Source organism: Peromyscus eremicus, chromosome 4, assembly GCF_949786415.1.
Source record: "Peromyscus eremicus chromosome 4, PerEre_H2_v1, whole genome shotgun sequence".
Classification (NCBI taxonomy): Eukaryota; Metazoa; Chordata; class Mammalia; order Rodentia; family Cricetidae; genus Peromyscus; species Peromyscus eremicus.
The window spans coordinates 66,984,370-67,010,545 of NC_081419.1; the positions used below are offsets into that span (position 1 = coordinate 66,984,370).

The 26,176-nt window shown below is 49.8% G+C and overlaps 2 protein-coding genes and 1 non-coding gene across 11 annotated transcripts; 2 read left to right on the forward strand and 1 right to left on the reverse strand.

The window, feature by feature from the left end:
• Positions 1 to 484: 484 nt before the first annotated feature.
• Positions 485 to 17,991, reverse strand: Nr1h3 (nuclear receptor subfamily 1 group H member 3). Of its 9 annotated transcripts, none has more exons than XM_059260896.1 (10): positions 10,009 to 10,123; positions 8,652 to 8,731; positions 7,616 to 7,798; positions 6,813 to 7,079; positions 6,181 to 6,389; positions 5,897 to 6,076; positions 5,622 to 5,721; positions 1,401 to 1,514; positions 1,108 to 1,202; positions 485 to 909 (listed from the first exon to the last, which is right to left on the reverse strand). In XM_059260896.1, the coding sequence occupies exons 2-10, from the start codon at positions 8,692 to 8,694 to the stop codon at positions 763 to 765; spliced, it is 1,338 nt and encodes a 445-aa protein (XP_059116879.1). In that variant the 5' UTR covers positions 8,695 to 8,731; positions 10,009 to 10,123; the 3' UTR covers positions 485 to 762. The 9 variants fall into 9 exon arrangements, with proteins under 9 accessions (XP_059116879.1, XP_059116878.1, XP_059116881.1 ...); XM_059260895.1 differs by having other exon boundaries at positions 9,941 to 10,093; XM_059260898.1 differs by lacking the exon at positions 10,009 to 10,123 and adding an exon at positions 7,935 to 8,033.
• Positions 15,095 to 15,202, forward strand: LOC131910125 (U6 spliceosomal RNA). The gene has a single exon (XR_009378991.1). It is a non-coding gene; the product is annotated as a U6 spliceosomal RNA (small nuclear RNA).
• Positions 17,979 to 26,119, forward strand: Acp2 (acid phosphatase 2, lysosomal). The gene is made up of 11 exons (XM_059260902.1): positions 17,979 to 18,103; positions 18,544 to 18,639; positions 19,239 to 19,325; positions 20,422 to 20,574; positions 20,683 to 20,781; positions 20,861 to 20,950; positions 21,395 to 21,527; positions 22,342 to 22,424; positions 22,543 to 22,649; positions 22,768 to 22,943; positions 25,826 to 26,119. The coding sequence occupies exons 3-11, from the start codon at positions 19,245 to 19,247 to the stop codon at positions 25,960 to 25,962; spliced, it is 1,059 nt and encodes a 352-aa protein (XP_059116885.1). The 5' UTR covers positions 17,979 to 18,103; positions 18,544 to 18,639; positions 19,239 to 19,244; the 3' UTR covers positions 25,963 to 26,119.
• Positions 26,120 to 26,176: the final 57 nt, after the last annotated feature.

A 26,176-nucleotide genomic window follows, 5' to 3' on the forward strand; every position in this document is an offset into this window, starting at 1 on the left:
GGCCCAGAGCCCGAAGGGAAGTATTACCCGGCCCGGGGTCTTTAAGGCTGTACTCCTTTTCAGATGCCAGTGTTAAAAGTGAGACGTTACACACACACGTGAAGTGTACTGCTGAGTTATTGCTGAAGCTCCGACTCCTCCCCAGACAGTAAGAGCACCTGCTTCTGCCTTGATCATTAAAGGGGAAGGTGCACCAAAGCCTAAACATTTCTCTTATGCCGCGGGCCTAGTGAACAAAAGCTGTCACTTGTGATTTTTGTTCCTCTCCTGAATGTGGAGGCAGGTTCTAATGGACACAGGCTTCCTCCACCGCAGCACCCCTACCCTCGATCCAGAAACTGGTTTCCCTATCTTGGCCTTTCTGTTCCAAGTGCCAGACCTGTTGGTGAAACAGCCCTGAGGCAGTTACAGCCTGGCTGCAGAATGAGAGTGGAGAATTTCTTTGGGGCCCTATGGGGAAAAACAGGAAGTGGTAGAGACAAGATGGGCAGGGCCCTGAAGAACCCTTGCAAAGTGGCCTTCCTGGCTAGTTTATTTGGTTAGGTCAATAAGGTCTTCAGATGTGCACTACGATAGTAGGTCCCCAACTGCCCAGCAGCCACAAAACACCCAACCCTTTGACTCTCCTTTAATGCCACGCAAGGATCTCCTTCACCCAGCTCCCAGGAATGTTCGCCCTTCTCAGTCTGCTCCACCTCTAGAAAGCAGTCCGTAAGCCTCAGTCGTGTGTCCCAAAGCACAGAGGACATGGAGGAAGAACCGTCATTCGTGGACATCCCAGATCTCAGACAGAAGCGGGGGAAGCTTTTTGTCCTGCAGGCGAAGCGCAAACACTTGCTCTGAATGGACGCTGCTCAAAGTCCGGAGGCTCACCAACTTCATTAGCATCCGTGGGAACATCAGTCGGTCCTGGAAAAAAGAAAGAGAGAAAGAAAGAAAGAAGTCTAGCTGTTGCTCTTCCCTAGAGAAGGTGAGCTGGGGCAGGGAAATTTTGAGAAAGAAAGGTAAAGAACTGCCCATGCTAGGTGTAAGCAAGAGTCTTGAAAGAAAGTGGATATCTGAAAAGGGGCCTGAAGAGCAGAAGAAAAAGGCACTGAGGAGACTCACGTGGGGGTGGTTGATGGAGACATAGGCATGCAGGGCCTCCACATACGTGTGTTGCAGCCTCTCTACCTGGAGCTGGTCCTGCACGTTGGGCCGGTCTATAGGTCACCAACAAAGTTGAGGAGCAGGTCTGGCTGAGGTCTTGGTTCCATACCCCAAATCACAACTCCCAAATAGGGACACATCCCACCCAACCTCCCATCCACAGTAACACAGCAGGGTCCTCCACACCCAGGCTTCCTGCCCTCCTGGGTGAAGGTCTCTGACTCGGTTTCCCTCTTGGCCCTCCTCCGCACCTGCAGAGAAGATGCTGATGGCGATGAGCAAGGCAAACTCGGCATCGTTGAGCTGCAGTTCATTCATGGCTCGGGAGAACTCAAAGATGGGATTGATGAACTCCACCTGAAGCCCTGGGGAGGAAGGGACACTGAGGGTTGTGGCGGGCCCGGGGAGAACATCCTCCAACTCAATGTGGGGGGACTGCTAGGAAGTCACTGAAAGGTCTCCAGGTTTCTGCTGGGCAAGAACAAGCTTCTTAACTTCTCTACATCTCCTCTGTGAAATTTGAGTCAGGTGGAAACTGGCGAGCAAAACCAGTCTGCTGGGAATGGTAGTGCGTGAATGTAATTCCAGCACTTGAAAGACTGAGGCAAGGGGATTCCAAGTTTCAACCAGTTTGGGCCACATAGCAAGATCCTATCTCAAAACAAAACAAAAACCTATCACGATGGTGTGATGGTTACTTGGTTGTCAATTTGACAGACTCTGAAATCACTCGGAAAACGGACCTCTAGGCATGTCTGTGAGGGACTGAATAAAAGTAAAGCTGAGCACTCGATTCATCTGTCTCTGCTTCCCGACTGTGGATCCCATGTGACTATCTACATCAGGGGTTCTCAACTGTGGGCTGTGACCCCTTGGGGGTCGCATATCAGATATCCTGCATATCAGATATTTATATTATGATTCATAACAGTAGCAAAACTACAGTTAAGGTTGAAGCATTAGGAAGGTTGAGAACCACTGCTCTACATCTACTGCTACACCTATCCCCATGGTGAACTACATGCTCAAGCCAGGGGCCAATATAACCTTCCTTCTTTTTTAAAAAAGATTTATTTATTAGGAATACAGTGTCTGTGTGCATGAATGCCTGCAGGCCAGAAGAGGGCATCAGATCCCATTACAGATGGTTGTGAGCCACCATGTGGGTGCTGGGAATTGAACTCAGGACCTCTGGAAGAGCAGCCAGTGCGCTTAGCCTCTGAGCCATCTCTCCAGCCCCAACCCTTCCTTCCTTAAGTTGCTTTTGGCCGGTATTTTGTCAAGAAACTGAAAAAATTAACTAATACAGATGGTTACATGATAAAGTAAGTATGCAGAAGGGTTAGCATGAAAAGTATTGCATTAAACAACAATTATTAGGATTCTCAAGGATGTCATGTTTCTAGAAATAGATATCTTTTACTTTGCTTATAAAGAAGCCCTTTTTGGCTGGCAAATGGCCTTATCTGAATACTAGGCTACAGCTGATAGAGCACATCTTGGATAGAATGTGGCTCAGGGTGTGGACTGCAGTTCGAGACTGCCAGGATTTGACTCCCCTGAATCTGCTACTTACTAAGCTGGGTGAAGTGGTAAGTTATTTAACCTATCTGTGCCTTAGAGTCCCCACCTGTAATCTGGAGATAATAAGATTTACCTTCTAAACTTTTTAGAATAATAAATGTATATGTGGTATCTACTATGTGTTCATTAAATTTTTTGTTTGTTTGTTTTGAGACAGGGTTTCTCTGTGTAGCTTTGTGCCTTTCCTGAACTCACTCTGTAGCCTAGGCTGGCCTTGAACTCACAGAGATCCACTTGCCTCTGCCTCCTGAGTGCTGGTATCAAAGGCGTGCACCGCCACTGCCTGGCTTCATTAAATTTTTAAAAAGACTTCATTTTTGTGATAAGGTCCCTTAGAGCCCAGGCTGGCCTCAAATTCACTATGTAGCTGAGGGTGACTGGACCTCAGGCCTTATGAGCGGTACTATTATGAATATTCACTACCACAGCCAGTTTATGTGGTACTGGGAGTTGAATCCAGGCCCTCACTTAGGCAAAACACTCTACCAACTGAGCTTGGTTGACCTTTTTTTGTGTGTGTAATGAGACAGGGTCTCTCTACATAGCCTTTAGTTGTCCTGGAACTCTATATAGACCAGGCTGGCCTAGAACTCAAATAAATCTTCCTCTCTCTGCCTCCTGAGTGTTGGGATTAAAGGCATGTGCCACCATGCCTGGCTTCTACCTTGGTTTTTGTTTTTGGGTTTGTTTTGTTTTTTGTTTTGTTTTGTTTTTTGTTGTTGTTTTATGACAATGTCTCATATAGTCCCCAGGCTAGCCAAGGATGGCCTTGAACTTGTGTGTGTGTTCATGTACGTGGAAAGGGGGTGCACATGCCCATTTGCGATGTGGAGGCCGGAAGTGAACCTCCGATGTCTTCCTCATTGCTTTCCACTTTGTCTGAACAGACTCTCACTAACCCTGGAGCAAGCCATTTAGTCTAGACTGGCTAACCATTTAGCCCTGAGCATCCGCCTGTCTCTGCCTGCTCCCCAGCACAGGGGTTACAGATGCACACTACTTCTCCAGCCTATGGACTTGAACCACTGATCTTCATATTTGTCTCCCCACTTAAAACAACAACAACAAAACCCAATAATAATCAACCAGTCTTCTTTCAGGGAAGACAATGAGTATGCAACAACCCCTGACCTATAGCCAGGCACCTGCTGAACATGTCTTCCCCTCCATTGTCAATGTCTCGGCCCCACACTGTTTTCTAGGCTTTCTCAGATCTCTTTCAGCAGCCATCTGCTACGCTTTCCCATCCAGGTCTCTTGATGAGTCACTTCCTGTACTTTCACCCTGATGTCTATCCAGCGTTATGTGTTGATCTAGTCAAGAGGCCAGCTTCATTTTATAAAGCATTTCTTGATGAAATTTTAAGCTCCAAAATATGCTCAAAAGCCCCCCATACAAAGAAAAAGAGAAGGTTCTGGAATTGTGCTGTGCTCTGGTGAGGGTCTGCTAGTGCTCGCTGGAGGAATCCCTCACATGAGATTGGCTCACATTAGTCAGCCATTGTACGCAACATATGGCAGTGGATGGGGCTGGGAGAGACTTGACAAAACAGAGCCTCTGGGGAAAGAAAAGCAGGACACACACACACACACACACACACACACACACAGAGTGAGAGAGAAAAACAAGATAGACAAACATTAAAAAAGTGGTTAAAAAGAGAAGAAAGAAAAAATAAAAAGAGCCTTCTGTTCCTTTTTCCCAAAAACACACTGATAAAATGAGAAATGAAAAACACGATGACATCAAAACTGCTTAAATAAAGAAATCTTATAAATAGGTGCCGATTCAGATAGCACAAGTCCACGAGTGCTGAAAGAACAGGAAGGGATCAGAAAGGAGCGCGTCCTGACAGAGGCAAGGGTTAAGGAAGTCTAAGGCAGCAACCGTTTGAGGGGGGTTTGGTGGGAAAGAGGGGCAGGGCTGGTTTTAAGTCTGGACGGCACCTTCATATTGCCCACTAAGTACCCCGACATTCAGAAAACAAAGAAGCACAGCAGGGCTGACAGAGCCTTGCCTTCCCCTGCAGTTAAGGGAGGCCTTCCTAGAAGGGCCACATTGGGACAAGGGGCTCAGGGGTTAGCCTGAGCCACCAGATGCCAGTGATAGCTTCCTGAACTATGGGTCCTGAGAACAGGCACAATGTTCGCTGTGTTTCACGGCCTGATCTCTCAGCTGCCAAGTCCTCAGTCTCCTCCAGACTTCTGCCATCCTTTCCCAGCCCCACTCCTCCAGACTTGCATCCTTTCCCAGCCCCACCTGTCTCATCAGAAGCAACCCCAACAGCTGAATAAGAGAACCCTCCACTGCTTAGCACTGAGCAGCATCAGACCCCAGCATCACCTCCACCCGATCCAGAGGAAACAATGGATTTGATCCTACAGCTCTCCTATTCTGCATGTTTGTCATGCTTCAGCCCTGGTTGTTCAGCTCACTGGGTGGGAGACAGAAAGAGAGTAAGGCTCCCCTGAGCCTGCGTGATCTTAAAGAGCATTATCTGAAAAAGGTTTCTTGCCTTTTGTCTCAAAAAGCTGATACAGTGGTTTTCAAAACGCTTTCTTAGCTATACAATATTTTCAACTTTTCAGCAGAAGCACAACGCAGATTTAAGTAGAGCTTCATTGGTTAAAGCAAGAGTGAACCCCCACCCCACCCCTGCGCTCTGCCGGGCCTGGTCCCCTCCAAGAAGATGCTTACAAAAACCTCAGATGTGTCAGTGGACAGAGGTCTGTTTGGAGCAGCTGAAGTGACTGATCAACATCCCAAACTTCTCTCTTGGAAAAACAAGTGGTGTCCTCACTGTATAACCGCCCAAACGTCAGGTCCACGGCTCTCCTGATGGGCCCCATGATGGAAAGCGCCAGTGCCCTGGCCATCTTAGATCTCACCTGCTTTGGCAAAGTCTTCCCGGTTGTAACTGAAGTCCTTGAGGAAGGTGATGCTCTCACTCCCAGGGTTGTACCTCCGTGACGTCTCCAGAAGCATCACCTGCACACAAGCGGCAGCTTTCAAACAGGCACGAAGGGGCCGCTCTTGGTATGTGGCCCTTGGAAGGAGGTTGACTCCCTTCCCCAATGGCTCGGACTCTCCAAGCTGGATCTCTGGAGGTCCCCAAAGATAAGCCTACTCTGGTTCTCCCTTCATCCCATTCCCTCTCAGCCACCTCAATCGCAGAGGTCTTCAGCAAGGCGATCTGGTCCTCCCTGCTGAGCTGCAGGAAGCCAGGGAGCTGCTTGGCAAAGTCAACGATCTCCTGCACAGACACGATGGCCAGCTCAGTAAAATGGGCAAAGCGCTGTTGTCGGGCTTCCCGGCTCTGAGGGTCAGGCGTGACGGGCCAAGGCTACCCAGGGTGGGCAAGGAAGGAAAAAAGCAAATTGCTGTGAGTCAGAGAGCAAGTTAGCTGGTGCCTCGGGCACAGCCACCTCGCCCCAGGTCATCAAGTACCGTGACTCGCAGTCGGTCAGAAAAGGAGCGTCTGTTACACTGTTGCTGGGCAGCAACCAGCTTCTCAATCATGCCCAGTTGCTCCGGGCTGAGCTGTGGCAGGACTTGGGGAGCTGAGGAAACCCTGGGGGACACTGACGTGGCTTGAGTCTGCTCTTCTTCTTGCCGCTTCAGTTTCTTCAAACGGATCTGTTCTTCTGACAAGACACCTAAAGACAGGGCCCGATGTGAAGTAGGAAGCGGGGTAAGGGTGAACAAGAGGCAGCGATGGGGAAGGGGGGGATGGACGGTTTTATGCTCCAGGAACAAAATGTGTGTGAAAGCAAGGAAGGTGTTTCTTTTTCTTTTCTTTCTTTTTTGTTTTGTTTTTGTTTCGGTGTTTTTTGTTTGTTTGTTTTTCAAGACAGGGTCTCACTATGTAGCTCTTGGCTGTTCCTGAACTCACTCTGTAGACCAGGCTGGCCTTGAACTCAGAGATCCACCTCGGCTTCCCTATGCTGCCACTATGCCTGGTTAAGGGAGTTTTAACCCACACTCGGGAGAGCCCCGCAGGAGTAAGCATCTATCTGCTTCACAACAGGGCGTCAATAGTCTCCCATCAGCTCTTCCCAATTCCTGCTCCAGACACTTACACTCCTCCCGCATGCCCGCCTGGAGGCATTTGCGCAGCCGACATTCCTGGCACTTCCTCCGCATGTAGGTGTCCATGGGGCAGTGGCCACCGCTGTGGCAAACGTAGCGCGCTCCCTTGATGACACTGCGGCGGAAGAATCCCTTGCAGCCCTCGCAGCTCAGCACGTTGTAGTGGAAGCCAGAGGCCTTGTCCCCACATACACTGCACAGCTCATTCCCCAGCATTTTGGGGGCTGGCCCCTTTTTCCGCTTTTGTGGACGAAGCTCTGGATACAGACACAAGATCCTTCCTTGATCACTCCTGGCTGGGCACTCTTTATTCTCTTCCCTTCATTGAATGATATTCTCTCTCTCTCTCTCTCTCTCTCTCTCTCTCTCTCTCTCTCTCTCTCCCTCTCCCCCCCCCTCTCTCCCTTCCTCCCCCATCTCTCAGATTCACAATATATAGCCTAGGTTGGCTTTGAACTTTTGAACTCCTAGGCTCAAGTGATCTTGCCTCAGCCTCCAGAGTAGCTTGAATTACCAGGGCATGCCACAGTGCCTGGCTTAATCTATAACAGTTGCTGTCCTTTACCAAGGACTATTATGTCCTAGGTACTGCATGAGCAATTTATAAGCATTGATCCTCAGGACAATCATGAGGGTTAATTTCAAATCACAAAGAAACTGAGGCTCAGATACAGACCAAATTCACACCAGAGTCACGTGGGATTTAACTGTGACCTTAGAAGGCAAAGGACCCCAGAGTTCCCCTCTCAGATCTAGGGAGCCCCTACCTTCTCCAAATCCGGGTGCTTCTTACCTGTAGGCTCTGTAAAGGTCTCTGCCCTGGGGAGCAGGGCTGTGGACTCTGCTGCCTCCAACCCCATCCTCAAAGCACTTCCGGCAGACTGGGCCATCCTAGCTTCCTCCCTGAGGATGCAGCTGCCGCCTCCCTGGTCTCTTGCATCTTGGGGTTCTGCCTTCCATAATTCCGTTGCAGAGTCTGAGCCCAAAAAGAGGCACAAAGCGAGTATGGATGGGTTCATGTCCTATCCAGACTCCATCCCCAAATGTCTTGGCTATGAATTTAACTCTACCCTTAGAAGGCAGCTAAGCTAGCCAGGAGTGGTGGCACACACCTTCAATCTCTGGGAGGTAGAGGCGGGTGGATCTCTGAGTTTGAAGCCAGTCTGGTCCACACAGTGAGTTCCAGGACAGTCACGCTACACAGAGGAACCCTGTCTCGAAAAAAATAACAAACAGAAAAAGAAGGCACCCAAGCCCCAGCTCATGCTTTCAGATTCCAGGATCATGTGGAATCTAGGACTAGTCAGTTTCAGTCCTTTGCACAAGATCTCAGATGAAGCTGGGCGGTGGTGGCGCACACCTTTAATCCAGCACTCGGGAGGCAGAGCCAGGTGGATCTCTGTGAGTTCAAAGCCAGCCTGGTCTACAGAGCGAGTTCCAGGACAGGCTCCAAAGCTACACAGAGAAATCCTGTCTCGAAAAACCAAAAAAGAAAAGAAAAAAAAAAAAAAAAAGATCTTAGATGAAGATGCTAAGCTTTGTCCCCTCGGGGGTGCTGGAGAGCATCTATTTCCTAGATCAGACAGAACTCTCCAGTGAGAGCTAAGCATGAGACATGTCGGCTCTCCCCAGAAGCAAATCTAGACCGAGGACTTCACGAACAAACACTAGAACCAGGGCAAAGGGTCTGAGGCAAGTAACACTAAGAACAGATCTGGCTTGTGCTGCTAAGAAGTGCGGGATGCAGGCAGTGAAGGGGGCTGATTCCTGGGCTAGGAGAGGAGCCAGAGGCCTCGGCTCAGAGAGAAGGTTTGAATAAAGCAGCTTACCAGGACAAACACCAGGTCCTGGAGCCTCCAGCCACAAGGACATCTCTTCCTGGAGCCCTGGACATTACCAAGACACTGTCCTGCAGGAATGACCCAGGTTACACTTCCAGAACCAGGCTCCCTTCTGTGCTACCTTCCATCCATCCTCAGATTATCAGCTGACATTCACTTATCATGAATTATCCTTGTGAAGCCTTCTTTGTTATATCCCTAAGAAGTCAGGACTTTTTATATTATTTTTTTCAGTTCGGGAGATTGAACCCAGAACTTCATGCAGGCTAGGCAATGGTCTGCCTGCCATTGAACGATACCTCCAGCTTGTCAGGACTATTCTCTCTTTCTTTATTTTGGTTTTTCAAGACAGGGTTTTTCTGTATAGCCTTGGCTGTCCTGGAACTTGCTCTGTAGACCAGGCTGGTCTCAAACTCACAGAAATCATCTGGCTCTGCCTCCTGGGTGCTGGGATTAAAGGTGTGCGCCACCACCGCCCGGTTTATCAGGACTGTTCTTAAATCCATTTTAAAGATAAGGAAACCAAGGTTCAAAGAGGTTAAAGAAACCGCCTATGGCCACACAGGTGGGGGTGGTAGCACCAAGAGCAGAATCTTGAATTGTCTGAGGTCTCAGGACTGTTCTATGTTCTCTGCACCCACCTTCTCTAACAGTAGAGAGAGCCAGATAGCAGGACCACGAGACTGGATCCAAGCTCACTCTGAGTCTGCTTGTTAGAATATTTCTGAAGTCCCAGCATAAAGTTCGCATCACAAGACTCTCCCCAGTACAGGGCCTCCTCTCCCAGAACCCCTCCAGTTCTTTTGAGACCCAGTAAAACTCTATCCCTGCCCGGAACCCTGTTATCATTATTCCTCATTTTCCCCAGAGATTCTTCCTAAGAATATCTTCCCATCCCATCGCTCCCCAACCCGGATGCAAGGACAGAGCCCTGGGGGCCACTATCTAGGAGCCGACCAGATAAACCAATCCCCAGGTCACCAGACTTGCAGGCTGCTTGGTCTCTGGAGCCCCCTTGCTGGAGAACAAGGGTGTTGCAGTGCCCGGCCCTGGAGGCCTCAGCGGGCAGTCAGTGACTAGAGCTGAGCCCACAGGGGCCGGCAGGGACAAGCAGTAAAGTAGGAAAAGGCTGAGGGGAGGGACTGACAAGGGGTCCTTCCTCCCCGCGACCCGGAGCCCTTAGTCTCCTTAGGCCCCCGCCCACGAGGTAGCTTCCCCACCAGGCTGACTCCTCCCCAGCCGGCCACCCCCTTAGCCGGCGCCACCTTGTCCCCTACCCTCTACCAAGACTGTCGCGTTTCCCCGCAGACCGGCCCAGTTCCATGTCTCTCCTTCCTCTCCTCACCCGGGAGCTCTTTGCTGGTACAGAAGGACTGCTTCTCAGGCACCCCCACCCTAATCCCAGCAGCCTCCAGAGTCAGCGTTCCCTCCCCCCTCCCCCCATAGACACCTCGCAGAGCAAAGGTCCCGGCACGGCCCGGAATTGCGACACCAAGGCCCAGCCTGTGTTCCCAGCCTCCCTCCTCCCCTGCCTCTGGGAAGGCGCCAAGCTCTCCCCACTAGCCCCAGGACTGAGCCAAGCGGGTAGTACTCCAAGGGTGAAGACAGGCAGGTGCTGGGCCTTCAAGTGAGCTTGAGTCTGTGTGCCCTGAGGGGGGACAGGGAAGGGAAGAGGTCAGGCGACAGAGGCCTGGGAGAAGAGCAGATGCTAGCAACCCAGGGGGCCTGCCCAGTACAGATCTCCACAGATAAGCAGGTCGCCTATCTAGAGAGCAGTCCCATCTGGGGTGGTGTCATGAGCTACAGAATCTACAGCCATAGCTTTCCTGCCTTGCTGCCTGGGACAGGAGATTCAGCCCTGAAGGAGCACATCAAGTTTCATTGATTTAATCTCCCAAGGGGATCAGCAGCTGGCTTAGAGAGGAAACACAGTAGATACTATGTTTCTGTTTGTTAAATGATAAGTAAACAAACGAAGAAAAATATGTGCCTCTTCTATCCCATACTTTTTTTTTTTTTTTTTTTTTTTTTGGTTTTTCGAGACAGGGTTTCTCTGTGTAGCTTTGCGCCTTTCCTGGGACTCACTTGGTAGCCCAGGCTGGCCTCGAACTCACAGAGATCCTCCTGGCTCTGCCTCCCGAGTGCTGGGATTAAAGGCGTGCGCCACCACCGCCCGGCCTATCCCATACTTTTTAGCTTGAGTTTATTTCAACTCAGCAGAATCATTTCTCATTTGGGTTCTGGGTTCAAACCTCAGGGCTGGGGCTACAGCTTATGCCAGGAAAGCACTCCTTGGCAGGACTTCGTCCCCATTCCCTTGTCTGATCTTGACTGCTCAAGTTAATGTCTCTGAACCTCTCTTTGAGTGGGGATAATAATAGTTTTGACACATAAGATCAATGTGAGAATAAAAATCAGCACAATGGGGCCTGGAGAGATGGCTCTGAGGTTAAGAGCACTGAGTGCTCTTTCAAAGGTCCCAAGTTCAATTCCCAGCACCCACATGGCAGCTCTCAACTGTCTGTAACTCCAGTTCCAAGGAACCCAACACCCTCAAACAGACATAAATGCAGGCAAAACACTAATGTTCATAAAAGAAGAATCAGCACAGTGTGTCATTAATGTTCAAGGATGGGCGGGGTTATCATTCCCCTCCGATTCCTTTAGAGGTTTGTCTGCCATCACCTTGAACCTATAACACGGTCAACCCTTTGAATCTTGGTTTCCATATACAAACTCCTCACTATTCTTTGGCTCCTGAGCGCAACTCCAAGGGAGAGGCAGAAAGGGTAAATGACTCCATTTTACAGCATTTACTGATGCTCTCTTGAGAGCTTGCCCAAGACCACACAGTTAGTGGCCAAGCTGAGGTCAGAATCCAGATGTCCTTCCTCCAGGCCCACTGATCTTTTCTTCCTGTGTTCGAGTCTAGAGCATTCTCGGGTCTGAGGAAAAGTTCTGAGATGGAAGAAGCTAGGGCTGGTGGACTGCAGGGCTGGTGGACTGCAGGGCTGGTGGACTGCAGGGCTGGTGGGCTGCAGGGCTGGTGGGCTGCAGGGCTGGTGGGCTGCAGGGCTGGTGGGCTGCAGGGCTGGTGGGCTGCAGGGCTGGTGGGCTGCAGGGCTGGTGATCAGCAGGGCTGGCGGGCTGCAGGGCTGGCGGGCTGCAGGGCTGGCGGGCTGCAGGGCTGGCGGGCTGCAGGGCTGGCGGGCTGCAGGGCTGGCGGGCTGCAGGGCTGGCGGGCTGCAGGGCTGGTGGGCTGCAGGGCTGGTGGGCTGCAGGGCTGGTGATCAGCAGGGCTGGTGATCAGCAGGGCTGGTGGGCGGCAGGGCTGGTGGGCGGCAGGGCTGGTGGGCTGCAGGGCTGGTGGGCTCAGGGCTGGTGGGCTGCAGGGCTCTGCAAATGCTTCAATTCAGATGTGAGAAGCAGGAGTCGAGGTTACTGCTGGCTGTTCACCCCCTGCCCCATTCCCAGTTTCCTGCTCACAGGCCCTTCCTGTTTTGCTGTGAACTCCAATTCCCATGGGTCCACATTAAAGGATAGGACAGGGGCCAGACAAGCGCCAGAGGGACCAGGAACGGAGATGAACAGGGAGGGCATGAGGGAAGAAAACAGAGGAAAGAGGGCAAGAGTGAACATGGTTGTGGGGGCGGGCCCGAAAGAACAGGGTGGGGAAGGACGAGAAAACTGAAGTAGAAAGGGGGTTTGGTGAAAGCTGAGAGGAAGCACAGGCTGAGCCAAGGGAACAGGCCGAGCCTGGGAACACGTGTAAGAAGACAGCGGCGGGCCGTGGGAGTGTTGCGAAATCTGCCCATGCACTCGTTTTTCACAGTCAGAAAAAGCCCCTCTGGCAGCCCCCATCTTCAGCTTCTGCCTCTGGCTCTTGTTCCTTCTCGTCACAAGGTCGTCCCCTCACAAGGCCTCCACCCTGGTCTGGACAGTTATGAATCATGAGCACAAGGCTGTCCATTCTTCTCATGTGTTCCTTCCCCTATTTTCACAAGGCCTGTCGTCCTGGGAAAGTAGAAACCAAGGACAGCAGCCACAGAGACTGGGACTGCTCAGTCCCAGCACCCTTCAGGTATCCAGCTCTCTCCCCTTGCCCATGTCCCAGCATAGTGGCACACTCAGAGATGTCCCTGATATACCTCATTTCAAGGAACATGAGATGTAACATTGGCCTGAAGCCCAGTGACCTTTTCTAGGGGTTAAAAAAATGTCTCCCTCATCCATTCCTATTCCCGCTCCTTCCCCACTCCCTAATCGCTTCCCAGGGTGCTTCCTAGGCCCCAGGAAGACACATACACAACCCAGTCTGGAGCCCACTGACCCAGGCTAGAGACAGCTGCTGAACAAGCAGGTCCTCCCCCAAGCCAGGCAGGGAGGCAGTGCAGCTGTTTCCTGTAAAAGAGGCAACATTGCCAGTACCTCGCCACCACAGCCACCCACCCCTTCAGGATTCAGGTGGTGGAGGAGCTCGGCACCAAGAGAAGGGAGAGGGGGAAAATGGGGAAGGCTAAAACCTGTTGATGGTATCTCCACAGACTTTCCAGTGGCTGACCACTGGGACTTCTGCCCCAAGCCAGGGCAAGCAATCAGGTGACCAGCAGCTAGAAGCACACATGTCCTACTTTACCAGCCCCACCCTCATGGCACAGTTCCATCAACCCACAGTGTAATTAAGGCCAAGGCATCCCAGTCCTATGGCTTTTCCCATGTTTTCTTGGCTCTTACAGAAAGCAACATCCCTGGGAACATCCTTGGGAAATCTTACAAGTCACATCTCTGATTCCTCCACCCCAAACTTCCAAAGGTTGCTTCTAGGCTTAGAAATAGCAGCATTTACCAGGCCCTGGCCAAATGTACTAGTAAATAACTCCCTCAAAGGTAATCTTTCCCTCTAAGCAGGCCATAAAGTAAGGGTTGCAGAGGTGGGCTGGGGCAGTTACTGTTTCTGGGTCCTTCTTTCAGTGCTCTAGTTGAGTAGAAAGTGAGGGAACCATCTTCCAGAGCCCTGGGAACCTGCTCACGTTGACTTCTGTCCAATCTCCTAATCACAAAATAAAGAAGAACCTGGGAACCCGTTTCCTAACCCCATATGTTCAGACATGATATAGAAAGGCAGAACACATCCCTGTACTCATGCTGGGTGGCTCACAACCACCTGTAACTTCAGCTCCAGAGATCAGATGCCCTCTGCTGGCCTCCATGAGCACCTGCACTCATGTGCATACACACATGTAAGCACAGAAGTAAAAAATAAGCTCATGCTCAAATTCAAACTAAAATAAAATAAGCAAACCTACTTTATCCCATTATACAAGACTGTCTCCAAAAATGAGAAAAAGAGATGGTTAACTCACCTGTATTTAGGTCTGCATCTGCCAACACAGAGTAGAGCAATTGCTCTCAAACTTGACCTCACTTTCAGAAACTGATTTATGTAGCTGGTACTTTTACATCTTGCTTCTCCTGGTGGCGGCTAGCAGTGTCTTCCCCACTCTCCTTTTTTTCTTTTCACTACTATCTCCCTTGGATTTTCCCACTTGGCTCCATCCTGCCCTGCCATAGGCCAATGCAGCTTTATTTATCAACCAATCAGAGTAACACATATTCACAGCGTACAGAAAGACATCCCACAGCAGATTTATTTGGTCTGAAATAGGGCCGCAAATATCTATCCATGTACATGATGTTTTCTTTTTCCAACTGTAAGAAACCAAGGTGAGGATAACTTCAAATCATCTGTAGAAAATAATGCAAAGGCTGAGAAATCACAAAAGTAAAGCTTTGCTCCTACCATCAATGTTCAGTGCCCATATTATCCTGAAATCATTTCACACTACAAAGATTGAAATAACATCTGCTTCACCAATCCTTCCTACACATGCTTACAGACAGACACAAAGGGGACCGACATACTTGAGCAAGGGGAAGAAAGGCAAAGCCTGAAGGATTTTTATTCTATTTGGAGAGCTATAGATTTACATTCTGAAAGCACAATGGCCTGGATAATTTTGCAGAGTAAAAGTTATACTAAAAGGTCTCCTGTAGCCTAGCCTGGCCTTGAACTTGCTATGTAACTGAATCTGTCCTTGAACTCCTGATCTTCCTGCATCAATCTGCCATGTGCTGGGATAACAAAATAGTCTTAAAACAACTCCCTGAGATGAATGTGGAGGAGCCTGCCTATAATACCAGTACCCGAGAAGTAGTGGAAAAAGGATTTTAAGTCGTAGGCCTGCCTGACCTACAAAATGAGACCTTGTCTCAAAACAAACACAAAACTCCCACTTATGCACTTGTCAGTTAGTCATGTTTTATTTGATGCCACTTATGTGAAAGGTTTCTTTTGCTAAAAATCTCAAGGTACTTTGGGACTCCCATATATGCAGTCTGATTGAACAGCCTGTAAGAAACTGTCCATTACAGTGCTCTTCTTGGCAGTACATATACTAAAATTGGAACAATACTGAACGATTTGCATAGGCCTTGCACAAAAAAATGACAAGAAAATTTGTGAAGCATTCTTTATTTATTTTTTTTTTCAAGACAGGGTTTCTCTGTGTAGCCCTGACTGTCCTAGAACTAACTATGCCGGCCTGGCCTCAAACTCACAGAGATCCACCTGCCGCTGTCTGGAAGTAGAAGCATGTACCACCATAGCCCATTTTATGTTAAGGTTGTGGGTTGGTGAGATGGCTCAGCAGGGAAGGGACTTGCTGTCAAGTCTGACCACCTGAGTTCAGTCTTTAGAACCCACACTGTAGAAGGAGAGCATGGACTCCTGAGAGCTGTGTCTGACCTCTACACATGCAACACATACATAGATACTTTAAAAAAAAAAAAAACCAAACAACTGATTATATACTAGAAATCAGGACACTTCCATTTCAAACTAGGTGTGGCAGCATATGCTTTGGACCTTTAGGAGATAAGGCAGGAATGAAAGGTCAAAGCTAGCCTGGGTTACATGGCAAGATCCCAATCCTATCTGAAAGAAAGGGAGGGAACCCGGGGAAAGAAGACTACTGAGTTGGGCAGCACACACTTGTGATTCTAGTACTCAGCAGGTGCGGGCCGGAGGGTCAGAGGTGTGAGGCCAGCCTGGGTTATAGGGGAACCTGTCTCAAAAGACAAATAACAAAACCAAGCAAGTTTGAATTTCAGTCCATTCTCTTAACTGTGTAAGCTTAGGCAAATCACTTCTCTCTGGATTGGCTTCCTAATCTCATAAACATATGGAGGATCTTTGTGAATCACTTGAGATTATATGCAAAACTGTATTGTATGTTCACATTAAAGGGCTAATTTTTCATGTGACTTATAAGGGAACCTGTGGTTAAGAAAGTTAAGAACTAGGGAACCTGCGGTTAAGAAAGTTAAGAACTAGCTGGGTGTGGTGGTGTACGCCTTTAATCCCAGCATGCTGGAGGCAGAGGTAGGGGGATCTTGGAGTTCAAGGCCAGCCTGGTCTACAGAGTGAGTTCCAGGACAGCCAGGGCTACACAGAGAGCCCTGCTTCGAAAAACAACAACAAAACAAACAAACAAAAACCAAAACAAAAAAGGCTGGTGGGATGGCTTAGTTGTTAAGAGAACTGGTTACTCTGCCAGAACATCCAAGTTTTATTCCCAGCACCCACACGGCTCTTCATAATCTCTAGGGAGGAGTTGGGGGTTTAGCTCAGTGGTAGAGCGCTTGTCTAGCAAGGCAAGGCCCTGGGTTCGATCCTCAGCTCTGGAAAAAACAAACAAACAAAAACCCATAATCTATAGGGAATCAGATGCCTTCTGGCCTTGGAGGGCACTGTACACACGTTTCACAGATAGACGTGCAGGTGAGAAACACCCATACACAGAAAATGTTTTGTTTTGTTTGTTTGTTGTTATGTTTTTTTGGTTTTTGGAGACAGTTTCTCTGTGTAGCCCTGGACGTCCTGGAACTTTTTCTGTAGGCCAGGCTGGCCTCAAACTCAAGAGACCTGCCTGCCTCTGTCTTCTTGTGTGCTGAAACTAAAGACGTGTGTCACCACCTCCTGGCTAGGGGTTTGTTTTTTCTGTGTGTGTTTTGTTTTTAGTTAAAAACTAGTTTTCAAGCCTTCTTACTCTGCTCACTTGGTCTCTGTCAAGGTTGACTTTGGAAGTAAAGTTTAGGCAGTCAGTACACAATTTGACCTGGAGTCCTGGGACAGTAAGTTCTCATCAGATTTGTTGGCAGATAATTTGAGGGGAGTTTGCTTCTGGTAGGAAGATCTGCATCGAAGCACACCGAGGGCCTAAGATCTGACCTGTACTGTGTCATTATAAGGTTTGGAGTCACAAAATCTGGAACCCAGGCTGGCTACCTGTCCCTAAATCCTCTGATTCTGTGGAAATTCCACAGTTACATGCCTGCATCAAACTACAGCCCCAGTTGTCTGAAATTCTTCCCCTAGGAATTCGATGCAATGGGTTTGGGAAATCTGAACATCCTATACAACCCAAGTCCCCTGAGAGGAAACATGATGTTTTGAGCCTAATTTAATTTAGAATTGGAAAAACACAGGGAAAGGGATAAAAGTGGGGAGTGAGAGAGCAACTAAAGGTTTGTTCAGGAAATGAATGGTAGACTAGACTGGACCACGCCCAAAGCCACAGGGAGTCCAAAGGTCTGTTTACATGCAGTACCCTACACCCCAAACAAGACCACTTAGGGAAACCGTGCCAGAGCTAAGGCTCAAACTACACACAGAAGACAGGCGTAGAAAGTGAGGCCCTATACTTCCCCACACCTCACCCCAGTTCTGCACCAGCTGAGGCTCCGGGATCACTCCTCAGAGGAGGCGCTCGCTCTCCAGACTAAGACCCTGCCCAGGGCAAGCACCACCAGCCTGGGAGAGGAAGAGGCAAGCCTGACCTAGGGCCTCTACAAAAACGAGGTCCTGAAGCCAGTTCTGTCCGGAATATCGCGCTACATTCCCAAGCTCGTCCATCACTGCCGATCGGAAACCTTCTCCGTGAGCATTCCCTCCCAGATTTCGCCTTCGCCCGCTAGTCTTTCTCACACACACCCCGCCTGCCGTTAGAAAGATGGCGAAGATGCACTTCCGGCAAGTGTTCTTACGAATGCATCCGGGCGTCTGCAGCAGGTACCGCCCAAGGCGTTCCGGCCGCTTTGCTGCACAGCCAACAACGGTGATGGCGGGCAGGCAGTCTGGTTGGAGCCAGGCTGCTCTTCTCCAGTTTCTTCTTGGCATGTGCCTAACGGTGATGCCACCCACCCAAGCCCGGAGTCTGCGCTTTGTTACCTTGGTAATGGGTGACGGAGTCATCGACGGGTTCGCCAAAGCTGAAAGGGCAAAGGCCGGCTGGTCGAGGGAGGGGCAGGGCTTGTGCTCTGGGGTCGGGGTTCTCACTTCTCAAGGAGAAAGAACCGGTTTAGGAAGCAGCTGGCCCGTGGTGGGTTGCAAGGCTGGATTCAGAATTGATCTGGAGCCCTAGGCAATTTTGCAGGGCAGGGCAAACAAGTAATGTTAGAGGATATTCTTCCCTGGGATGCTTCCTCCTAAGGATGGGAGTGTAGTTAAAAGGTTGAGAGTCACCCATAGGGACGACTTTGATGATCTTTGTTTTCCCAGTCGTTGCCCGCCTCCTCCCCCAGAATGCATTGCTTGCACTAATTCTTCTTTTCTACCTGTGCTTTTTGGCTTTGCCTATTATTTCGGGTTACATTGCATGGCCTTGCTAGGAATCTCCTGAACTGGGGTTCTCTTTTCATTGCTTAGTGGAAAGGCTTCCCAGAGGGAATGAGATTTCCTTTTCTGACATGGGCAGAGGTGGGCCCTGTCCTTAACCAGAAGACCCTTCTGATCTGTAGACAAACCATTTTCTTTACTCAGCTGTATCGACATGGAGATCGGTCACCAGTGAAGACATATCCCAAGGACCCCTATCAGGAAGAGAAATGGCCCCAGGGGTTTGGTCAGCTAACCAAGGTGGGTCAGAAGCCAATCTACAAGGCCTCAGGATGTACTATAGAGTGGGTCACGTCTGGAGCGCAGAAACTGAGCCTCCCTGAACTGCTAGTTTCCCACATGGTTCTGATGGACCAGATTTCTATTTTGCGGTTGTTTTGTTTTTGTGGTTTTTGGAAATCAAACCCAGGACCTTGTCTATGCTAAGCACACTGAGTTATTTCTCTGGGTATGACCAGCTTTCTTTCTTTCTTTTTTAATAATTCATTTTTTAATTTTATGTGCGTTGGTGTTTTGCCTACATGTAGATCTGTGTGAGGGTGCCAGATCCCATGGAACCAGAGTTATAGACAGTTGTGAGCTGCCATGTGGGTGCTGGGAATTGAACCCATGTCCTCTGGATGAGCAGCCAGTGCTCTTAACCTCTGAGCCATCTCTCCAGCCCAGTGACCAGATTTCTTAACAATCCTCTGTGCCCAGGACAATGTCATTCACAACTGACCACTTAACTTTTGAGATCAAACTCCCTCCTTGCCAAGGGAAGGATCTTAAATGCCATAGGGCCTGTGAGCCAGCCCTTCTTCCCTTTGCATTGTCCTAACCTTTAGGTTTGCCCGCAGGAGGGGATGCAGCAGCACTGGGAGCTAGGCCAGGCTCTGAGGCAGCGCTACCAAGGCTTTCTGAACACCTCTTACCACCGCCAAGAGGTAAGACTGGGAGCTTGATCAGCATGAGGAATGGGATCTTTGGATTATCTTCTGACCTTAGAGAATCTAAGGGTGAGGCTAGGCATTCTGGCTTCCCTCCTGAAATTTTGGTCCCTAGACAAAACATCTAAGAGCTGTCTAGAATACTGCTCTGGAGTCTGAATTGTCTCTGCTTGTCTGGGAAGAGACAAAACTGGCCAAGGGTCCAACTCAGGCATAAGGAAGGGTTTGGTAAAGTACTTTCTGTGAAACAACAAATAAGCTTTCTATCCAAGACATTTATTGTCATCCAAGGGGCAAGCTCTGTGTTAGTGCTTTTCATCATAGAGTTATGAGCTCTGTCTTCTTGGAGCTTATAGGGGAGTCCCAGGCAGAGCCAAGATAAAGGGGGGTAGTGAAAACTGGCAAGTGTGCTGGCTTCTGAGGTCCTCTGCTTACCCCAGGGATGGAGAGAGCTGTTCTGTGCTTACTGCTTTCAGCCACAGCTGTCTCGGCCCTCTACATGGTACTGTTCCCCAAAGACTCAGCTCTGCCCTGAGCTCGCCCTTCCCTATTTTCTTCCTCTCTTTTCACAAGCCACCTCTCTCTGTTCCTTTTTCCCCCCCTCCCTGGTCTCTAAGTTCATTCATAAAGGGGGAAAGGGAGTGTGGTGAGGAGTGGTATCCATCATTACGACTCTGGTGTTGCTTTTGTTTAATTTTTAGACAGGCTCTCATTATGTAGCCCTGGCTAGTCTTGAACTCAGAGAGCCTCCTGCCTCTGCCTCTCAAATTCTGGGATTAAGAGTATATACCAGGCTGGAATTAGAGGCACATACCTTTAATCCCAGCACTGTGGAGACAAAGGCGGGTGGATGGATCACTGTGAGTTTGAGGCCAGCCTGCTCATTCCCACAGACTGAATTGTAGCTTATAACTGAATGTTTGGGGCCTTGAGGAACAGGACCTGGATCTTCCCTAAGATCCAGACAAGCTGTGTATGCATGGTAAGTTTATAACGTGCTGAGTAACCATCCAGAGCAGGTTCTCCCTGGGGCTCTAGTGAGCAGCCAGAGTGCTTTTACACACACAGACAGATTCATGTTGCCAATCCACAGGTTTATGTCCGAAGCACTGACTTTGACCGATCTCTCATGAGTGCTCAGGCCAACCTGGCTGGACTCTTCCCTCCCAGTGAAGTGCAGCGCTTCAACCCTAACATTTCATGGCAGCCTATCCCTGTTCACACTGTGCCCATCACTGAAGACAGGGTAAGACTGATCAGCCCTTCTGAAGAAGTGGTGAGGGGACAACTATGATTATGGGCCTACTGATACTGATCCCAGACTCCTCTGCCCCGTTTCCCCCTTAATTTGCAGTTGCTGAAGTTTCCGTTGGGCCCGTGTCCCCGTTATGAACAGCTGCAGAATGAGACTCGGCAGACACCAGAGTATCAGAACAGGAGTATTCAGAATGCAGTGAGTGGGGGCTGAGGTGTAAGTCATCAGACTGCTCTTTCCCCACAACAGTACTGATCTCCTGACCCATTTTTCATAGCAATTTCTGGACATGGTGGCCAATGAGACAGGGCTTACGAACCTGACCCTAGAGACCATCTGGAATGTTTATGACACACTCTTTTGTGAGGTGAGCTGACCTGGGTGCCTGTTGGGATTGCTCTTCTCTCCTCAGCAGGTCCAGATCTCTAGGGCAGCGGAGCACGTTGGTTGGCTACTGTCAACCCCACGGGAGGGCCCAGCAGGCCAGTGCTTATGTAACCTGGGAACTTCCCTCACGGGTAAAAAGAACCGCAGAGTGGGAAATGGTTTACCAGTTGTCAGCAGTCTGCACCCTTCTCCATCCAGAGCTCAGTGCTGTGAGATTTCCTTCTGCTGAGTCCGCTCTTCCCGCTTGAGCGTCCTTTCCAATACCCTGCTGCCTGCCATGTCTGCAGTGACCCCTCCGCCTCACCTCTGCCCTCCTCTTCCTCCCTCACACACACAGGCACCTTCCCCACCTGGGGAAGAAAGCCACCCCTGGAGAGGCTCTGGCCTAGGCCTAGGGAGCTAACCTGCCCGCTGCGATACACAGCAGACACATGGGCTGCTCCTGCCACCCTGGGCCTCACCCCAAACGGTGCACCGTCTGAGCCAGCTAAAGGATTTCAGCTTCCTCTTCCTCTTCGGGATCCACGAGCAAGTACAGAAGGCCCGACTTCAGGGGGGTGAGTGACACAGACAGCATGTCACCACCCTCCCAAACTCTCCAGCACTGACAATCTTCTGTGGGAGCTTCTCACACACTGTTCTGCCTAAGATGATTCTCTGCTCTTTCAAAAGCAGATCTCCCCTTTGCCATCCCTGCTAGTCACCCAGATCTCCTGGTCCTCAGACATTTAGCCTGAGTCACAGGTCTCAGTATGTAGCTCAGGCCAGGCCAGCTTGAACTCTGTATGTAGACCAGGCTGGCCTCGAACTCACAGAGATCCGCCTGGCTCTGCCTCCTGAGTACTGGGATTAAAGGTGTGCGCCACCACACCTGGCCTGCCATTCCCTTAAGTTTCACCCATGTCAGAAGACCTTTCCTCTCTTTCCTAACTGCATGCCTCCCTCCAGAGAACTGCTAAGGCCTTTGGAGAAAAGGTTGAGGGAAATAACGTGTGCCAGTTACTTCATTTAAGCATTCAAGGGCATGCCTTCTCAAACCTTGGACACTGCCGTTTTCAGAGCCTGCATACAGCAGTTGCCCTGGCGTGAGCACCCTCTTGTGTGCTGTGAAGCAGTCTTAAGTTTACACTGTGTGCACACTGTAAATCAGTCGTGATCAGGGCCTCCTGGCTCAGGTTTTCACACCCGTGTTTAAATACTGACAGCTTGCTTTAGCTGTGTCCTATGTCAGCCTGACAATTCATGGCGGTTGGTGGTGTAGAGTTCCAGTAAGGTCTCCATGAACTGGAAGAGTCCTCTGGGTTGGTGATCAGACAGACTAGCAGACGAGGACGGTTCAAGACACTGACACTCGGGATTTCTCTTCTTCAGGAGTTCTGCTGGCTCAGATACTGAAGAACCTGACACTGATGGCAACTACCTCCCAATTCCCTAAGCTTCTGGTTTACTCTGCGGTAAGCTCCAAATCCCCCAACACTCAAGTGTCAAGCCAGGAACCGGGTACTTTCCCCGATTCAGTTCCCGGGGATGTAGAGGAGCAACCAGTCTTCTGGGCATTCCCTCTCCCTACAGCATGATACCACCCTGGTTGCTCTGCAAATGGCCCTGAATGTCTACAACGGGAAACAAGCCCCCTATGCTTCCTGCCACATATTTGAACTGTATCAGGAAGACAATGGGTAAGTGGAACTACCAGGGTGTCCCCTAAAGGGGCACTTAAGACGGCTGAAGGCAGCCCAGAGACTCAGGTATGGGCATGGTGAGCATCCCCCATCTTGCCTCCTGTCAACTCTTCAGGAATTTCTCCGTGGAGATGTACTTTCGGAATGACAGTAAGAAGGCACCCTGGCCTCTGATCCTGCCTGGCTGCCCTCACCGCTGCCCACTACAGGACTTCCTCCGCCTCACAGAGCCTGTCATACCCAAGGACTGGCAGAAGGAGTGCCAGCTAACAAGTGATACTGCAGACACAGGTGAGCTGCCACCTGCTCTGTGCTCATCCTGTCCTGGGTGAGTGTTAAGATCACGTCCACAGCCGGGCGGTGGTGGCACACTCCTGTAATCCCAGCACTCGGGAGGCAGAGCCAGGTGGATCTCTGTGAGTTAGAGGCCAGCCTGGGCTACAGAGCAAGATCCAGGACAGGCACCAAAAACTATACAGAGAAACCTTGTCTCAAAAAACAAAAACAAAAACCAAAACAAACAAACAAAAAATCACGTCCACAAGTCTTCAGGGAGCAGTCATATCTCCAGCCATCTTCCTGCCTTTCCCTGGACAGCTTCTTCAACCCTAATACCATATTTATATATTCTCCCCATTCTTCACCCTCGGGTGATACTCTTATTACTGAGAAAATAAGAGTCACCAGGAAAGAACTGTCATTCTCCCAGCTTACCTGCTTGTATACGCTAGTACTCAGGTGCAGTCTCTCCACTTACACTCTTTGGGTCTCGTCTCCCCTTCCTTGAGAACATGTTCTCTTCTCCACTGGATCACTCCCATTGCAAAGCTTAACAAAGACTTCTGAGACTCACTCTCTCTCTCTCTCTCTGATCCCTTTGGGTAAAATCCTTCCAAGAGTTGCCTACGTTCTGGCTTTACTTCCTCAGACTGACATTAAACAGTTTGGTGTCATCTTTTGCTTCAACAAAGCTGTTGCCGAAATGACGGTTCTCGGTCAGTTTCTCTCACTTCTCAGCAGAAGTCATAGCTGTCTCTCCTTCCTTAAACATGCTCTTTGAGTGCTGCAGACATAGCTCAGTGGTAGAAGCCGTGGCTAACATGTGAAACCCTGGATCCATTCCCCTACCCAGCACTGCAGAACAGTAGCGTTTTCATGACCTCTGATTTTCACTTACTACATCTTCCTTACCGTTCTTCCTCTTCACTAAACAATGACTGGCCTGAGGCTTGTCCCTAGCTCTTTTCCTGTCTGTCCTGACTCCTGGCACCTCATCCAAGCCCATGGCTCCCCTACCTTATCTCCATGGCAAGTTAAGTTCCACTTGTGTAGTGTGACTTACTATTATTATGACTTCTGAGTTAGACTCTCCCCCAGCTACTGCTACCCTGAGGGAGGCCTCTTCTCTACGTGGGTGTCATATAAGGCACCTAAACCGTCTAAAACAGCGTCTCCTCCCCTCGGTTCGTCTTAAGTCCTCAATTTAATAGATGCCCCATCAGTCTCATAGTCGCACAGTGGAACGCTGGGCATTCTCTCCCTCGTACTCCACCACCCAGTCCACTAGCAGATTCAGCTTCTCAGATACTGAGCTCTTGCTTCTCCGCCCTAACACTATCAGTTCTTGCCTGAACTGCTCAAAACCTAACGTTCCTTCTGGTTCTATTCTTGTCCCTACCAGTCTCAAGGCAGCAGTCAATCTCTTAAGAAATATAAACTGGGCTGGAGAGATGGCTCAGTGGTTAAGGGCACTGGCTGTTCTTCCAGAGGTCCTGAGTTCAATTCCCAGCAACCACATGGTGGCTCACAACCATCTGTAATGAGATATGGCGCCCTCTTCTGGCCTGCAGGCAGAACACTGTATATATAATAAATAAATTTTATAAAAAAAAATAAAAAAAAAAAAAGAAATATAAACTGAGGCTAGAGGTGTAGCTCAGTTGTTAGAAAGAGCACTTGCCTAGCACACAGGGAAGAAACCCTGAGTTCAATCCCCAGCACTGTATAAGCTGGGTGTGGTGTTGCATACCTTTAATTCCAGCACTCAGGAGGATTTGAAGTTTAAGGTCGTTTTCTACTACATAGCCAGTTACAAAACAGCCTGGGCTATATGAGACCATGCATTTTTTTTTTTTAAATGTGTGTGTGTATGTGTTAATCACACACCAAACCCAAGTTCTCTACCATGACCACACAGCCTCTGCTTGGTCTGGTTGTCTCCTCTTTCCTAGTGCCCCTTGCTTACTCTGCTCCAGTGGTATTTTCTTGCTGAATCCAGAACCCCGATCCTAGTCCAGTACCAGGGTCTTTTGTACTTGCTTGTCCTTCTACCCCCACCCCAGCACTCCACTCTCTGATCTGTTTTACTTTTCGACCCCAGGTCTCTGCTCCTCTTTCCTCAGTGATTTCTTTTCTGAGTGACTCATCTTGCTCATATAGCATCACTAATGTGTCATCGCCATCAAAAGATCGCTTCTCTAGAATGTAAACTCCGTAAGAGCAGGTTGTCTTGACCACCCGTGTATATCCACGTTTTGTGAAGAGTCCCTGGCATGGGGTAGTGCTCTCTATTTGTTGGATGAATACTAATGTTACCTTTCTTCTCCCTCCCCTGGCAGAGGTGATTGTGGCCTTGGCTGTCTGCGGCTCCATCCTCTTCCTCCTCATAGTGCTACTCCTCACGGTCCTCTTCCGCATGCAGGCCCAGCCTCCTGGCTACCACCATGTTGCAGACAGGGAAGACCATGCTTGACAACCACTCAGTCCCCTTCCCTCCGCCTCCTAGGGGAGGTGGGCTGAGTCCTCGCTCATGACTATTGCTGATCCCAGCCCACGGACAGGAGTCCCTGGGTTTAGCCCCCCTGATTACTTAAGCCCAAATGAATGAGGGAGGCCCGGCTGGGCGCATGACACCTCAGGCTCACCACCTCCATGCCTGATGTTTACCATGTACTATGTTGGACACTGGCCTTCTCCAATGGGATCTGCCTCTTCTATACTCCCTAAGGACCTGAGATACAGACTAGCATTCAGCTTTCACTCAGGACCTGGGACAAAAAAACAAAGCCGAAGAGGCCGGTGCTTGGCCTGCCTTGCTCTCCCACCACGCCTTCGTCTCTAGCCCACATCTTTGGCAATGGCTTAGAGGACATTGTCCCTTGGTACTTTTTCAGAGGCAAAAACTGTGAATCAGTGGGAGCATAAAATGTGGCCATCAAGGAACTGGGTCGTCCAACAGCAAAGCTTCCCTGTGGCTGAGGCTACTGTTAGCGTCAACCCTTGGCCTGAGCAGGTGTCTCAGGAGGTCTGAAGGATACTTGTTCTATACCTGGAGAAGTGGAGGGCACAGGCAGCAGAGAAACACATCGTGAAGTGACCCTCCCTGAAGTGAGTGCAGGGGTGACTGGACTGTTGACTGTGGCCCCCCGAGGGCTGAAGTGTCTCGGAGAAATGAAGTTTGACTGTGAGTGCTGCCTCTGTGCCTTTCTTTTCTCCCCATTTCCGACATCCAAGTAGCACTCTTA